The sequence below is a fragment of the Pteronotus mesoamericanus genome, unplaced genomic scaffold, assembly GCF_021234165.1.
Source record: "Pteronotus mesoamericanus isolate MK-2021 breed Mesoamerican mustached bat unplaced genomic scaffold, CSHL_Meso_final scaffold_174, whole genome shotgun sequence".
In the NCBI taxonomy this organism is placed as follows: Eukaryota; Metazoa; Chordata; class Mammalia; order Chiroptera; family Mormoopidae; genus Pteronotus; species Pteronotus mesoamericanus.
The window spans coordinates 37,116,232-37,131,259 of NW_026555309.1; the positions used below are offsets into that span (position 1 = coordinate 37,116,232).

Genomic DNA, 15,028 nt, shown 5'->3' on the forward strand with positions numbered 1-15,028 from the left:
ATTCCAACTGCCCAAGACCTGGAATTCCCTGCCCCAATGCCAAGAGCCTGCTTCTAGGATCCAGGAGTCTCTCTCTTGGGTCGATTTGCCCAAGGTGACCTGCTGGCCCTGCTGTGTGCCCCATAGGCCTGTGGGTGATCATGGGACTGCCAAGGGTGGCCCTGTGTATGTGGACAGAGCTGGGAGCCATGGGCAGGGGTGTCTGGGCTGTGCCCTGGAGGACCTATGAGGCGAGGGCTGAAACTGGGGAGGGAGAGAGGATAGGAATCAGGTCACAGACTCCAGCTTGTACTCTTGCCCAGGCTTCCACAGAGCTTAGGGGGAGGTTTGCCACAATCGAAGCCTTCCTTAACGAACAGCAGTTCATCAGATTGGCAGGGCGAGGTGAAGCCTTCTCCTACTTTACATCTTCCTGTAAAGTAAGAGAGATGTTGCAATAGAATTTCTCTTCATTGGCAGGTTGGATGTAGATAGAGGAGGGTCTGGGGTCAGTGTGACCAGGGTTCCAGTTTTAACTTGGCCACTTCCAGCTGCATGATCTTAGACAAGCTAATCAACCTCTCTGCCTTTTGGTGAATTGTAAAAGGAGGGTGATAACTATTTTGTGAGTTATTTTGAACACTAAACAAGAGAATAGGCCAGGGTCTAGCACATGGAAGGAACTTAGTAAATTTTCATTTCTTCCCCAGTTTGTGGATCCTTGTCTTAAACACTGATATTGTCCTTCTTAGATATGTCCCAATTCTTTTGTGGTGTTTGCTCGTTGTTTTAAAATTTAGGGTCAGGGAGCACAAGGCACATTGCGTGTGGCTCGGAAGCCTCCTGGACCGTGAAGGAGGGAGGCAAAAGCTGGGAGCCCTGGTTGTCGCTCCCTGGTTGAGAATTTCCCAGCATTTTGCAGTGGAAAACACATGGAACTTTCCTGATGATGCCACCAGAGCACCTACCTGGGCGTGAATGAAAATGAATCAAGCCCGAGCTCATCCGTAGCCCAACCTTATCCAGAAAAATCGATACAGGTTTCCCCATGTTATGCAATATGTAATTTCCTGAAAAGTTGGAGATAAAGCAATGTTTTCCCCAGTTCAACATGTATCGAGCATCAGGTATGAGCTCAGCATTATGCTGAGGCTGCAGAGGACACGCACGTACACATACACATGCACGATCAGCCATGATTCTTGCTTCCTAGCAAGCCACATCAAAAACGCACCAAAGGAGCTTGCTAATGGCATTGTGTGGTAGACCCCTTTATAGAGCAAAGAACCCTTTTAATCCTTTTAACAAGGGAAGAAGTACTTCCTAATTAACATCCTACTTACTTATACATTTGTATTTGCCAACTTAGATTTTCATAGTTAAGGTCTTCTTCAGTTCGGCATATGGTAAGCCCATCGTGAATATTTGTTGACTAAATGAACATAGTTCAAAATCAAGGCCTACCCCTATCTGATGATCACATTTGTATAACTGTATAGAGAACTCAAAAATAATTTTCACGTCTCTGTACCTATTTGCTTTCATTAGAGCCTCAGAGGGGAGGAAAATCAGGACTTTATCATGCCCATTTCACAGGTCTGTCCAGAGGGTGTCCAGCCATATGATATGAAAGATAGAGACCTTTATTGAAGAAGATACAAGATGACTAAGGCCCATAAGAGCCATTGATTTCTTCAAATCAGTATCCGAAAAGTTTGATGGACGTTCAGTCCAGAGTTTGCCAGCAGAGAAAGTCCCTGCAATGACATCAAGACAATTTCAGCTCACTTGTCCCCTTGGCTGACCCGAGCTCAGGCCCTGCCTAGGAGCACCCATCCATCCTCCCAGACATCCAGGCGGGAAGCCCCCAAAGCTTAAGCCCCATCTTTCCCTAACAACTCACATCCTATTACCTTCCAGATCTGGATCTTCAACTCTGAAATCTGTGCCCTGCTGTCCAGTACCCCCTCCTCCTCTACCCGAACGCCTGTGCTTCCTCTCCTCTCCATCTCAGGCCCCCCTGCGGTGACCCTCTGCCCTGAGCACATTTATTTGGCTGACACTTACTAAGCCCTTCCTTTGCGATGAACACTGGGCCGGGGGCTGGGGATACACAACAGAATGAGCCATAGCCCCTGGCTCTGTGAACACAGTTAAATGGAAAGTGCCATGAGAGAAAGAGGACTCAGCAGCACCTGGGAGGACACTGAAATCCGACTTCTGTGCTGGGGAAATCGGGGTGGTGTTTTGAGGGATGAACAGCAGTTCATTAGATTGGCAGGGCGAGGTGAGGGAATTCCAGTGGGAGGGAACAGCACAGGCAAAGGTGCAGAGGTGTGAACCGGCATGAAGTGTTTAGGGCCGTGTTAGGAGCTGGCATGGGCGGGGCGGAGGTGAGAAGAAAAGCAAGGCTGGGAAGGGAAGTGAAATCAGGAAAGAGGCCCTACATTTCCACGCTGTAGCAGTTGGGTCTTATGGGAAGGTCCCTTGAAAGGTTTGAGTCCCGGGCCTGATGACATCAAGTTCAGATTTCAGAAAAAGTGCCCTGACAGCTGTGTGGGGAACGGGCTGAGGAGGTAAGGGGCATATTTTGTTGTGTGGGCTGTTATATCTCCAGCATCCAGTAGAGGCACGGGCAGATGATGTGCCCGCGGCATGCTGAAGGCATGAAAGAGTGACCCAGTTAGGAGCTTATTGCAGACATCCAGAAGGTCCTACACTAAGCGTGGAGGGGCGTGGACGGACATGGGAAAGGGACAGGTTTGTATCAGTCAGGAAAACGGAACCTAGGCCAGGAAGTTCAAAGGGAAGCATTTAATGCCGGGAACTCGGTACAAAGGTATCGGAAGAGCAGAAACAAAATAGAACAAAACATGGTCCAGGGAGACAGTCCAGAAGTTAACAACATCAGGAAGCCACTGCCACCCTAGGGCTGGGGGACAAACGTGGTGCTGCTTGGTTCCAGGAGCCAGAGTGAGCCAGGGCCATGAAGAGGGAAGGGATGTCATGGTTGGGTCCCCCAGGAAGCTGACGCAGAGATAAAGGTTAGCAAACAGGAGGGTGATTAGGAAATGTTCTGGGAAAGGAAGGAACAGGATTGGGCAGAGAAAGGCCGGGCTGGAGGTGATCTCAGACCACCCTGTGTGAGCGGTCTGAAGCTGGGACACCCACCCTTCCGAGTCAGCCCACGCCGGGGCAAGGAGGCCGGGCCTTATCATCCCGCAGTCGTTGGTCATTGGAGGCAGACCTCCTGGGAAGGCAGTGGTGGCTTTTCTCAGTCTAGGCACTTTTCCAAAATGTCTCCCCAAAGGCACTGCCTCAGCGGGGCGGGGGGGACCGAACCCTTCAGTCTTGGAGGGGGATCTCGCAGGGCATGGCAACAGCCATACAAAGGGGCTGTGTAGGGGGCTGGGCCACAGAGGAGGTGCAGCCAGTGCCCCAGGCCGGGAGAGGAAGGGAGAAGTAGCCACTACCCTCTCTTCCTCCCCACTCCCATCTCCCTCCAGGGTCTCCCACTGGGCAAACTGGGCTGGAAGCCAGTGGGTAAGAAAACATGAGGAACAGTTTACAAGGGGCAGCTCCAGGGAGCTGAGCAGGTGAAGGCAGGGGGTGGTTCTGACAGCAAACAGGTCTAAGGTGGGAAAAAGGCAGATTCCTGGGGAAATGATCGTCAGGGACTGATGCTGGCGTCTGTAGTGGTGATCCCTCTGTCTCAGAAGCGGCAGTGAAGGGGGTGCACCCCGTGGAGGCAGGTGCTGCCCAGCCATGCTGAGTTTGGCGTCCAGGTGCCGGTGTGAGGCTTGAGGTCCAGGGGTCCTCAAGACTGGCACAAAATAAACTCGACAGACCGAAAACCTCAGGTGGGCTCTCCACTGGCCTGAGGTCTGAGTGCAACCTCCCAGCACCGCTTTGGGGCCTTTGACATTTTCCCAAAGGACCTCTGCAGGCTCAGCTCCCTGTGTCCCTTGCAGCCACCCTGACCTCTTTGAGTCAGCCTGCCCTTGCCCACATCTCTAGCTGGGCTGGCTACCCTCCATTCATATCCCCCCCGGCCCCCCCCCCCCCCCCAACAACAATCTCACCCTCCGCGCATCCCCCAGGTCAAATGCTTTCTAGAGGCAGCCCTCCCTAACTCCTCTGTCTCCTCACAAACTGTAATCTCTCCTCTGAGTCCCCACCAGCAGGCACCACCACTGACTGGTGATCTGACCACAGCTGAGTAAATTAATCCTTGCAGGCTTCTCCTTCTGCGAAACGGGGCAAAAAATAACCCCACAGCGTGGTTGTAACATTGAAATTAAGTAATACGTGAAAAGTGCCTAAAACATTATGGACCTCAATTAATCTTAGCTAATTGCATTATTTTAATTTTTATCTCTTAATCCCAGCGTCTCGCCCTTAGCAGATGCTTCATCAGTGTTTATTGAATGAATGGTGACAATATGGAAAAGGACTTATCCTTGGATCTAGAACTGGGTTTAGCGAAAACGCAGGGACTCTCTGGTAAGTTTTCTATGTTGGGTGTCCAAGGACTCCCAAAATGACCTGGTTCTATCATGAAAGAAAACAAGATCTTAAGTTCTTTTTTTTTTTTTTCACGGAGCTTTGTGGGTCTGGCACATATTTCGTGTTCACCCAAATCCCATTGCAGGAATGCACGCATACGACATGGCAGGGTTGCCCCTGTGTAGCCAGCATCATTGCCTGTGGCCAAAATGACTTCCACACCCCTACGCGCCCACGCCCCAAACCCTGCAGTGTTGGCTGGGGAGGGGGTTGGAATCCGGCGGCGGCCACGTGGGCCCCTTCCGCCCGCTCCCCACATCCTTTGTTTCCCACCGGCCGCGGCTCAGGAAGCTCTTTCTGCGAGTCACCGCGAAGGGGCGGCCAGGGAGCCTGGAGAAGCTATTTCCGTGCAATCCGGGCAGGCGGCAGGCGCGGGAGGGGCGTGGAGGTGGAGGCAGCGCAGAAGGCCCAGTGTTTGCTTTTATTTCATCCAACAGAAGGTTCTATTTGTGGAAGCGAACAGACGCTGGGGATTAGAACTGGGAGGGGGCAGGAAAAGAAAAAAAAAAGCCACATCCACTACCACGCACAGGTCTTCCCCGGAACTACCGCGCGGGGGTGAATGACTGGTTCTGGAATTCATCACCTCGCCTATCCTCCCTTCCTCTTGGTGCACTCGGGCCTCGGCGGCGCCCACGGTTCCAACCGTTGGTTCCTAGGCGCAGGCCGGTGGGGGATCCCCGGGGCGAAAGGCTTAACGGCGGAGCAGCAGCTAGCTGCGGATGCAGAGAACCGTGGTGCGCGCGCCCGCAGACCATTGTGCTAAGTGTGAATGGGGAGCGCGCACCAATCCGCAGTCGCTTCGCCCCCCTCGGCCCCGCCCCTCTCCGCCCGCCCACTTCCCGGGGACCCTGACGTCACGGGAACTTTTCCTCCGCCCCCTCCTCCCGATTGTGTAGCTGAGCTCTGGGCCAGCCAGAGTGCGCGCGCCGCCTCCTGCCCAGCCCAGCCCCGGGGGCGTGTGCGCGCGCCCAAGGCGGCTCCGGACGCACCACCTGCGCCAGAGCGCGCGCTACCCAGAGCATCCCCAGCGCTCGGGCCATCCTTAGCACCCTCGCGGACCCAGCTCCACCTCTGCTCCCCCCCCAGCCTCCCCCTCCGCTCCGGTGATTGCTCGCTGGCGGCAAGGCCCGAGTCGTCGTAGCCACCTCATTGCACAACCCGGCTTCCCAACTGTTTACACAGCCTGGCCTGTGAGTGTGTGTGTATACAGCGTGAGTCACCGGGAGGCGGAGGAGGTGGAGGAAAAGGAGAAGGAGGAGTGCCGGGATCGGTGCGGCGCACACACTCACTCACACTCAGTCACTCTCTCCGAGCGCGTCTCGTTCGGTCACACACACGCCGGGAGCTCCGGAGCGCGTAGGTTCCCGAGCGCCACCGAAAAGTTGCTCCGGCTTTCGCTCCGGACTTCTTGCTTTGGGAAGCGCATTTGATCTGCGTTTTGCCGAGCCTGCGGGATTTTGTGCTCGCGGCTCGGGACCTCGGGAACGCCGGCCGCCGCCGCTTCTGCCTGTGAGACTGTCGGCAGCCTTGACAACAATAGCGGCGGCCGCTCCCAGCGAGGCGCACCAAGCTTGTGCTTGCGGGAATCAAGGAACCCGAGCCGTCCTCCGCCCCCCGACCCGCGGCCAGCGTGGTTCCCGTGTGCCACCAGAGCGCCCAGGAGCGGCTCCTGCTTTGCCCCCTGTGGGGGCCGAGCCCAGCTCTGTCTGCAAACTCCTTCTTGTGGGCTGGAGTGAGCCGCGGCGCCCGCGCCGAGCCCGCAGCACCTCCCGCGCAGATCCGGGGACGTACAAAGCCGGGACCATCCCGTCCCGGGACGGGATGCGGGTCGGTCCCGTGCGCTCTGCCATGAGCGGCGCCTCGCAGCCCCGCGGCCCGACCTTGCTGCTCCCGGCCTCCCGGGGCGCTCCGGCCAAACGCCTGCTGGACGCGGACGACCCCGCGGCCGTGGCGGCCAAGTGCCCGCGCCTCTCTGAGTGCTCCAACCCACCGGACTACCTCAGCCCCCCTGGCTCTCCCTGCAGTCCTCAGCCTCCTCCCGCCGCGCCGGGTTCTGGCGACAGCTCCGGGAGCTCGCCGGGGCCCAGCCGTATCGCCGACTACCTTCTGCTGCCCCTGGCCGAGCGCGAGCATGTGTCCCGGGCGCTGTGCATCCACACGGGCCGCGAGCTGCGCTGCAAGGTAGGAGCCCGGGAGCTGGAGGGCGGGGGTTAGGGGGGGACGCGGTGGCAGGCAATGGTGTTTGGGGTCTCACCCGCCAGCGCCCAGTAGGTCGAAGGTGCCTGGTACCAGCGCTTGAGTTTGGGGCAAGGTGGGTAAGTGACTTGAGCCGGGTGAGGCAGCGTTTGATTAGGTTCTCCCTTTGAGGGGATTGAGGGGTTCCCCGTGGACTGATATAATGGGGGGGGGGGTCGGCAGTCCAGAGGAAGTGCAGTGTTCAATTGCTCTCTCTCTCTCTCTCCCTCTCCAGTATTTTGTTAGCGCCTAGTGCAGTGCGTGGCGTTCCATATAAGTTATGGAATTGAAATGGATTCCTGGGCCATGCCATTCCCCTGCTCTCATTCTCCTCGCTCCCCCCGCTGCTTGTCCTGGAAGGACGCCCTGCAGTGGGGGCCTCCTTGGAGCTTCGAGCAGCCGGCAGCTCCCGTGCCCGGGTTTCAGGGCATCCGGGCTCAGCTATCCGTGTCGGGCTCGGGGCTTGGAGATTCCAGCTCGAGCCCGCGCTGGGAGGAGAAACCCCGTTCCCCCTAAAGAGAGAAGCCTGAAGGGGCCCTTCCAGCGGGGTGTTGGGGGGCGGGATTTGCCCGGAGTAGAAATGTTGGAAAACCCACACCGGCTAGGATTCCTCACTTCCAGTCCTGTCTTTGTTTCCGGCCAGCGATTTTTTTTTTTTTTCCCTTCTGAACATAAGGGATTCCTTACAGGAGATACAACTCCTAGGAACCGGATCCTCCGCGTGCTCCCGCAGCGCCCGCAGCCGCAGACCGTTCCCCCAGCCCACCCTTTGCGAAGCTCGCACCCCCATCGCAGGCGTCCCTGCGAGCTCGCAGGGCTTCTCCTTTTCACCCGAAGGATGGGGTCACCCCTGTGAAAGTCGCTCTTGGGTTTCCGCGACTCACCTGACCCCCCTTCCCCACCTCCCTGGGCTTGCTGCTGCCACCTAGCGTCCGACCTGAAGGAAATTTCAGGATCAAGCCCAGTGGAAAGGGGGGAAACGTCTTTTCCTCTCGGTGGCTGGGGGGCCAAGAGCTGTTTTGGGGAGAGTCTGTGTGTGCGGGGATAGGTGCGTGGAGTGGGAGGGGGGCAGCAGAGAGGTTTCTCTAGCCGGGGCCGGAGCAGCCAGACCTCAGAGGTTGGGGTGGGTCTGGCCATTGTGCAACCCCTTCCAGTTCCTCTGAACAGATAATAGCTGAATCCAGATGGTGACAGCCCGTGTGTCACCGTTTCCAGTTGAGTCCTAGGATATGAGTAACCAGGCCAAACAAAAGGCTCTTAAAGAGACCAGGCAGCTTTTTGGAGGAGATACTACCCATTTCCTAGGTGAAGGTGGAAGTGGGAGTCGGGGGGTGGGGGTGGGGGGAGATGAAATCAAATGAAAAAAGCTATGGAGAGGGTCCCATATCCCGCCTGGGAGAATTTTCACGCAAGGCCGCTTGCGCCGGAGCCAGACTGCCAGCAGGTTGCTTAAGGCTGCGTAGTCACAGTCTCCTCTCCGAGTCATCAATTCCTTCTGACTAATAGCAGAGCTGCCAGTTCTCCCGTCCTTGCTTCCACTCGGAGGCTGCAGTCGCCACAGCCTCCCCTGGGCTGAGCGCTTCGGGTCTGCAGGAGGCCATGCCTTCCCAGGGCCTGCTTTTCAGCTCCTGGAGATCTGGTGGGGTGGGTGGGGGCTGCTCTCCACCACCTGGTGCAGCATCACCTGCCAACAAGGAAGGGCCACAGAAGGTGGGGACTGGGGGGCTTAGCTCTCTGGAGCTGATGGCATCATGGAAGGCCAGAGCGTATATAGAAGGCAGTTCTTTCGCCCCTTCCATATGGTAACCTGTTGGGTATCTGCTGGCCCAGAGCCCTGGATGCTCCTGGTTTGGGGTGTTAGGGGCAGGCAGCCTGGGTTGCCTAAGGTAGGGCAGCAGAGATAAGGGGGTGAATGAACGGACCCTGTGGTCCCCCAAAGGCCAAAGATTGAGAACTGCAGCCCAGCCTGGGGTTTTGGAAGTGGCCTCTGCTCTTCTTGCCTCCTAAGTGGGTCGCCTTCTCTCTGCAGGTGTTTCCCATTAAACACTACCAGGACAAAATCAGGCCTTACATCCAGCTGCCCTCACACAGAAACATCACCGGCATCGTGGAGGTGATCCTTGGGGAAACCAAGGCCTATGTCTTCTTTGAGAAGGACTTTGGGGACATGCACTCCTACGTGCGAAGCCGGAAGAGGCTGCGGGAAGAGGAGGCTTCCCGGCTCTTCAAGCAGATTGTCTCTGCCGTTGCCCACTGTCACCAGTCAGCCATCGTGCTGGGGGACCTGAAGCTTAGGAAGTTCGTCTTCTCCACGGAGGAGAGGTGAGCTGCCTCCACAGCCCCTCCTGTGGCCTTTTGGGCCCAAAACCAAGGTGTAGGTCGAGCAGCTAGGTACAGTGTTGTGGTTAAAAACCACGCCAAAGGCTCGGTTGTCCCAGTTAGTTTTTAAAAGTCCTCTCCTGAGGAGCCGTGGCCAACGTTGGCTTATTCTGCACGCCTGTGGATGTGGCTTGGGGACATCTTGGTGCTTTTGTAGGATGTCATGTGATGACAGGAAGCCCTCCCCACTTCCACCCCAGGATCAGGTTTATTCTCCATTGTTTTCAGAAAGGTCAGTTGTTCTGGGGTGCAAATGTCAACCTGCCCTTCACAACCTTGACTCCTAGAGGAAGTGTTCAAATCCTTGTTTTCACCGAGTGGGGTTTTTTTTTTTTTTTCCCCTCCACCTAGAAGGTATAACAGAGCTCTCTTTGCAGAACTCTGCCCTACTCTACACCATATTCCTGTTTTGTCTCAGGCTTGGCCCCTAATATTTCCTTCATATTCTCCGGTGACTGTTTGGACAACTTATTTGGCTATGTATTTAGAGAAATAGACACACTGCTTAATAAATGGAAGTTGGCTGGAATCGGTTGCTAAATATAGATCGCAGCTTACCTCATAAAGGACAAGATGAGCTTGATAAGAGAATAACGAGACCTTAAGATTCAGAATTGAGGTTTCAGACAAGGGAACTCAAGGAGCCGCAGGAGATAAACCTTACCTGATTTCAAGGGGTGGGCCACGTCCCTTGTGGGTTAAAAACAGCATTATTGTAGCCTTGCAGAGGCCGCTATGAGTTACTTGGTTGTAGCTGTTCATGCAAGGCTGCCCCTACCTGTCCATTTCACCCTTAACGCCAAATGCTATGAAAAAAATACCAGGTTGAGTTACCAGAAAGCATGGCTTTGCACCTGACCTTGCAATAATTATTGGAACATACTGATTAGCAAAGAAAAGCAAAGTGTTTGCAATGCAGAAGTTTCTAATTCCTGGCACATGCTCCTCTGATATGGTGATGTATTTTCTGAAACATGCCTTTCACACCTCCTTACTAGCTTTTGAAATCTGCATTGCACAGGCAAATGTCATGCGCATGAAGTTTGGCAACCCGAGGGTTAAGCAATGGCAGGCTGACGCTAGCGTGTAACCAGCACAGGTGCAGGGTTTTACTGCTACAGCAGCCAATCAGGGGCAGACAGTGTGGGTTGAGTCATATTTTCCGTTTACAGAACCAATGGGTATTTTACATAACGACAGGAGGTCAGGCTGAGGACATACCGAAGTTAGCACATGCATACTACACTCCAGGGAACAGGAAGGCAGGAAGATTAAAAAAAAAAACACAACCAGACCTTTGAGAGGAAAAGGAATTGACCCATTAGCCAGTACCAAATGTTTGCATTTAACTTCGCAAGTGACTTACTGAAACAGGGCGATTTCTGAGAAGCAGAGAGGAGCTCAGGCTGCCACCAGAGAGCAGAGGTTTCCCACGTGGGTCCAAGAGACCTGGGTGGCTGGATCTGGAGAAGGGGGCCCCTGCAACTTCATAACAGACTTCAGCTGTTACCTGAATAGATGCCCCATGTAGGGTGTGTGTGCTCAGATGTTGATGCTTCATGCATGTAAATGTGTTAAGACCCCTACATCTTTCCAATCCACCAGCTGCTTTTGTTTGCCTATATAACCTCTCTGTCCGGGCTAAGTGTTTTTTGCAATTAAGCACCTCAATAAATGCAATGGAACTTCCCTGCACTTTGCCCATCACAGCGATCACGGTGTGGGCCCAGGTAGATGGAGTTCCCTCTGTGTGTGTATATCAATGTAAGGAGGAGTGTTGACAACCTGTGCGTAATAGTGACTTCGGTTCCGTCTCCTGTAACGCAAAGCATGGGTCCTCTAGCCCTGGCTGCCGGTGGTGTGATAAGGTTGGCGGCTTGTAGGATGTGTGGGCCATCCCTAAAGAATGGAATATACTGCTCTTTTCTGATAGCTTTTGTAGAAGAGGTCAGCATTCCCCGGAGACCAGCCCCAACTTTGGCAATGTGCACTTTGTAAGTTGTGCAAGCCCTGTTAGGAGATTTCTTCTTAGCTCTAGCATAATGAATAGCGCTTGGGGCTTTGCATCATACGCTCCATCCCAGGTGCTCTCTCCGTACTTTGCAAATGTTTATTGTGGTTTGTACTGGTCTGTGAAATCCTGAATCTGGCAGTTGCAGGGCACTGTTCCCTGCGGGATGGGGTAAATGGCATTTCCTAGACCCTAGGCCGTGAGCGCCTGTGGGCACTGTTATTGAGAAGGCTTTGTATTTCCTAGCAGCTGATCTGGAAGTAACGGCTTTTTCCCTCTCCTGCAGAACCCAGCTCAGACTGGAAAGTCTGGAAGATACGCACATAATCAAGGGGGAAGACGATGCTCTGTCAGACAAACACGGCTGCCCAGCCTACGTGAGCCCCGAGATTCTGAACACCACTGGGACCTACTCTGGAAAGGCGGCGGATGTTTGGAGCCTTGGGGTGATGCTCTATACCCTTTTGGTGGGACGATACCCCTTCCATGACTCAGACCCCAGTGCCCTTTTCTCCAAAATCCGCCGTGGACAGTTCTGCATTCCCGACCACATTTCCCCCAAAGCCAGGTGCCTCATTCGCAGCCTCCTGAGGCGGGAGCCTTCTGAGAGACTCACTGCTCCTGAGATCTTACTCCATCCCTGGTTTGAGTCCGTCTTGGAACCTGGGTACGTCGACTCAGAAATGGGAACTTCAGACCAGATTGTCCCAGAGTACCAGGAGGACAGTGACGTTAGTTCCTTCTTCTGCTAATCCCAGAAACCTCAGAAACCTCATAATTCTCACACATGGCATTTCCTTTCCAAAGATGGACAGGCCTTTCAACGTGGTGCCAACCAGATATGTGATGGCGTAAAGGCTGTAGCTGCTGAACTCAACAGGGCGCCCCCTGACTGGCTGTGATGAGTGACTGTATTGGTGTGAGCAGCGTGCACTCTGATTGGCTGCCCTGCAAAGCTGTTTCCCTTCTTAACGAGCCCTCGCCAACGACCCTTTGTCGGATGCGGGTGGTCCGCATCCTTTATAGGTGGCCAAGAGTATGGATGCCCTACAGCATGTGGTCAAGTGACATGAACATTCTAAAGGGAGAGGAAGTGAATCGCTCAATGGCATTTGGAGCAATAACCTATTTTAACAGGGTGACAAATAATTCAGGCCAATAAACCTGCCATCTTTGAACTTGTCCTCGATAGCTAGACTTGCGCTCCCCTAGCTTCTCTAATTGGAGAGTTCTTTATTATTATTATTTTTGGTTTGGTTTAGCACTCACCCCTTCTTCACACACTTTTAGCCATGACTCTGTCCCCCTTTGGGGGCAGATTGTGTTAGGAACATAGAAGCCTGCCTGCACCGTGAACCCAGATCCTCTCCTCTGTTTCCTGCCAAGACCTCATTTGCACTAATGCCTTCTCCCAGACCTTGAAACATCTCTCCCCTTCGCTCTAAAAGCACTTACCAGCTAACAGTAGAAAAGTGTCACAAACGATTGGAACTCCTGGCTATTTCAGAACTCTGAGCTCAGACAGAGACTGCAGATTTTTGAAAGTAATCGGAGCACTTGGAGACTGTTAGCTTTTTTGGTTCTTCTCAAATATGTTAACATTACTTTTTTTCCCAAGACCATCTCAGGGTGGAGTGTTCTTGTCTAAGAGGAGAAAGATACGGAGTCTCTCCACTCCCCTCTCCCAAGAGCAAATGTTAAACTTCAGAGAAAGTGAATTTTGGATGGTTCTCAGACCAGGTTCCAGAACTATACTTTAACTCTGCCACGGATCTGGTCTGCCCTCGGTGTTGCGTGTGTGTGTCTGCAGTTTTGCATGATGGGTTGTCAATATTTCAAATGTGGTGTGGTTTATGAATACATCTATATAGTCAGCAGCTGGAGGAAATCGCAAATCCCCAACCTTTAAAGTCAGTAGGGACTTTAAAAGTCATCTAGTCCAACTTCTCTTCCTGCCACCTCCCAGTGCAGAAATCTTCCCCTTCACCTTTTCCAGCTGGGAACCCAGCCTCTGTTTGAATGCTTCCAGAGACCGGGAACTGCTCCCTCCAGAAGAGAGAGCTTAACAGAGAAATTGCAAATTGCATTAAAAAACAAGTGCAGATGAAATACCGGTCCATGTCCTGGACAGGACTGAAATTAGGTGGTGAAACGGGTACATCAAACATACTGTATTTTGAGAAATGGCACAAAAACGGGCAGTCATCCTTAAGGGCTACGCCTAGGCAAACTACTAACATGAATTGTTAAGAATGCCGTGTATACCTCATGTACTGTGTACTTTGTACATATATTTTACCTTTTATACATACGTTCGATATGTTTTGTTATTTTGGCTTTGAGGTTTGTTTTGTTGTCTGTGTCTGTCTGAATAACCTGCGTGTCTCAAACCACGTGAAATGTGAATGATTATGGGCAATATTACCTTGAAAGAATCATGGGACTTGGAGGAGAGGGAGGACAGAGGCCTCTGTCGCACTAACGCTCTCGTGGTTGCTCGACTGTTGTATCTGTGATACGTTACCCGGCCAAGGAGTCCGGCCGGGCTGGCTGGGGCTCCTGCCGGGACAGCTAGAAACACTAGATCCTTCCTGTACATGTGTATATATGTGGACAGTGAGATGGCTGTTTTTGACTTGTAGAGAAATTTTAATAAATCCGGTTTCGTAAATAGGCGCGGTGAGTTTCTTTTGCCTCGCACAGCTGCTGGGGGAGGCAGAGGCCTGGCCTCCGGGCTTGGAGCCTCCGGGGGAAATAAGTCAACAGTTGATGATGATTATAGATGATTATTGTATATGCCTTTTGACAGAACCCGTTCCCTTTTTCCATTGAAGTGGGCAAATTCATTTTGATGGGTGAAGCCAATTTGGTGAAATCAGGTTGGCGAGAGCTATGGGCTGAATTTAAAGTCAAGAAGCATTTGAAGAGGAGCATACATCAATAAGCCTCAAGTTGTAAGACTCCATTTGGTCCTTTTTAGGTCAGGGACCCTTGGGAATTTGAGAAAAACTATGGACACTTATCAGAAAAATGTGTATGTGTGTCTCCAACAGAATTTTGCCGTAATTTCAGATGTCCACATGTATCCCTGAAGGCGTCCCAAGGTTTCTTGGTGAGAGCTACCTTCTCCCCAACTGTTAGACTCCATTGAAATAGCTAATTGAGGCATTTCCTTTTTTTTTCTATAAGTAAAAATGGAAATAAAAACTAAAGGCATTTTTGAATCACAAAGGGAGGGAAAGAAAGGATTTTGATATCATTAGATTTATAGCTTCACTATGATTTCAGATGAAGTCAATTAGCATCTAGAGTGATTTGTTCTTAAACCTTTATATTGTAAAGTGTGACAAATATACAGAAAAAATGCACATGGAAGGGTAAAGCTCTGAATCCTCACAAACTGAACACACTGGCTTAAGGAGCAGCCAGATCAAGGGAACAAGTCAGTGCAGGGAGCTCCTCCGCCACTTGTGACCCAGCCAGACATCCCTTCCAAGGGACAGAATTTTCCCTCTTAAGTTTCAACTGTAAAAATTAGAATAAGGGCTAAGTCATCAATGTTAGGCTTAAATGAAGAGGCAGACAGAAGTGACAGATGACACAACCACCCTTTTCTAAGATCCAGGCTGAGCTCACCCAGGAAAGCAGACCTATGGCACCAAAGTAAGTGCAATGCAGGCCTTGTGACTCAGGGACTTAAGAAATGGAAAGGGCGCATCAGAAGAACATGGGAAATGGCTGAATGCCTGGGTAGTTTAGAAATGAGGAGGCTGGGGGTTGGTCTAGGGCCATCCAATGAATTAAATACCCTTAACCTCCTAAATACCTGCAGGCCCCAATCTCAGAACATGCATT

At 52.6% G+C, this 15,028-nt stretch overlaps 1 protein-coding gene across 1 annotated transcript; it reads left to right on the forward strand.

Moving 5' to 3' along the window:
• The first annotated feature begins 5,534 nt into the window (after positions 1–5,534).
• TRIB1 (tribbles pseudokinase 1) lies at positions 5,535–13,860 on the forward strand. Its single transcript, XM_054590483.1, has 3 exons — positions 5,535–6,729; positions 8,813–9,105; positions 11,460–13,860. Exons 1-3 carry the CDS (start codon positions 6,370–6,372, stop codon positions 11,923–11,925), a joined length of 1,119 nt encoding a protein of 372 aa, XP_054446458.1. The 5' UTR covers positions 5,535–6,369; the 3' UTR covers positions 11,926–13,860.
• The last annotated feature ends 1,168 nt before the right edge of the window (positions 13,861–15,028 follow it).

Excerpts from the sequence above, each read along its gene's own strand:
- TRIB1 (XM_054590483.1), top strand. The coding sequence starts at position 6,370 with ATGCGGGTCGGTCCCGTGCGCTCTGCCATGAGCGGCGCCTCGCAGCCC. Across the intron at positions 6,730-8,812 it reads GCCGCGAGCTGCGCTGCAAG|GTGTTTCCCATTAAACACTA; the intron begins GTAGGAGCCCGG and ends TTCTCTCTGCAG. Across the intron at positions 9,106-11,459 it reads GTCTTCTCCACGGAGGAGAG|AACCCAGCTCAGACTGGAAA; the intron begins GTGAGCTGCCTC and ends CCTCTCCTGCAG.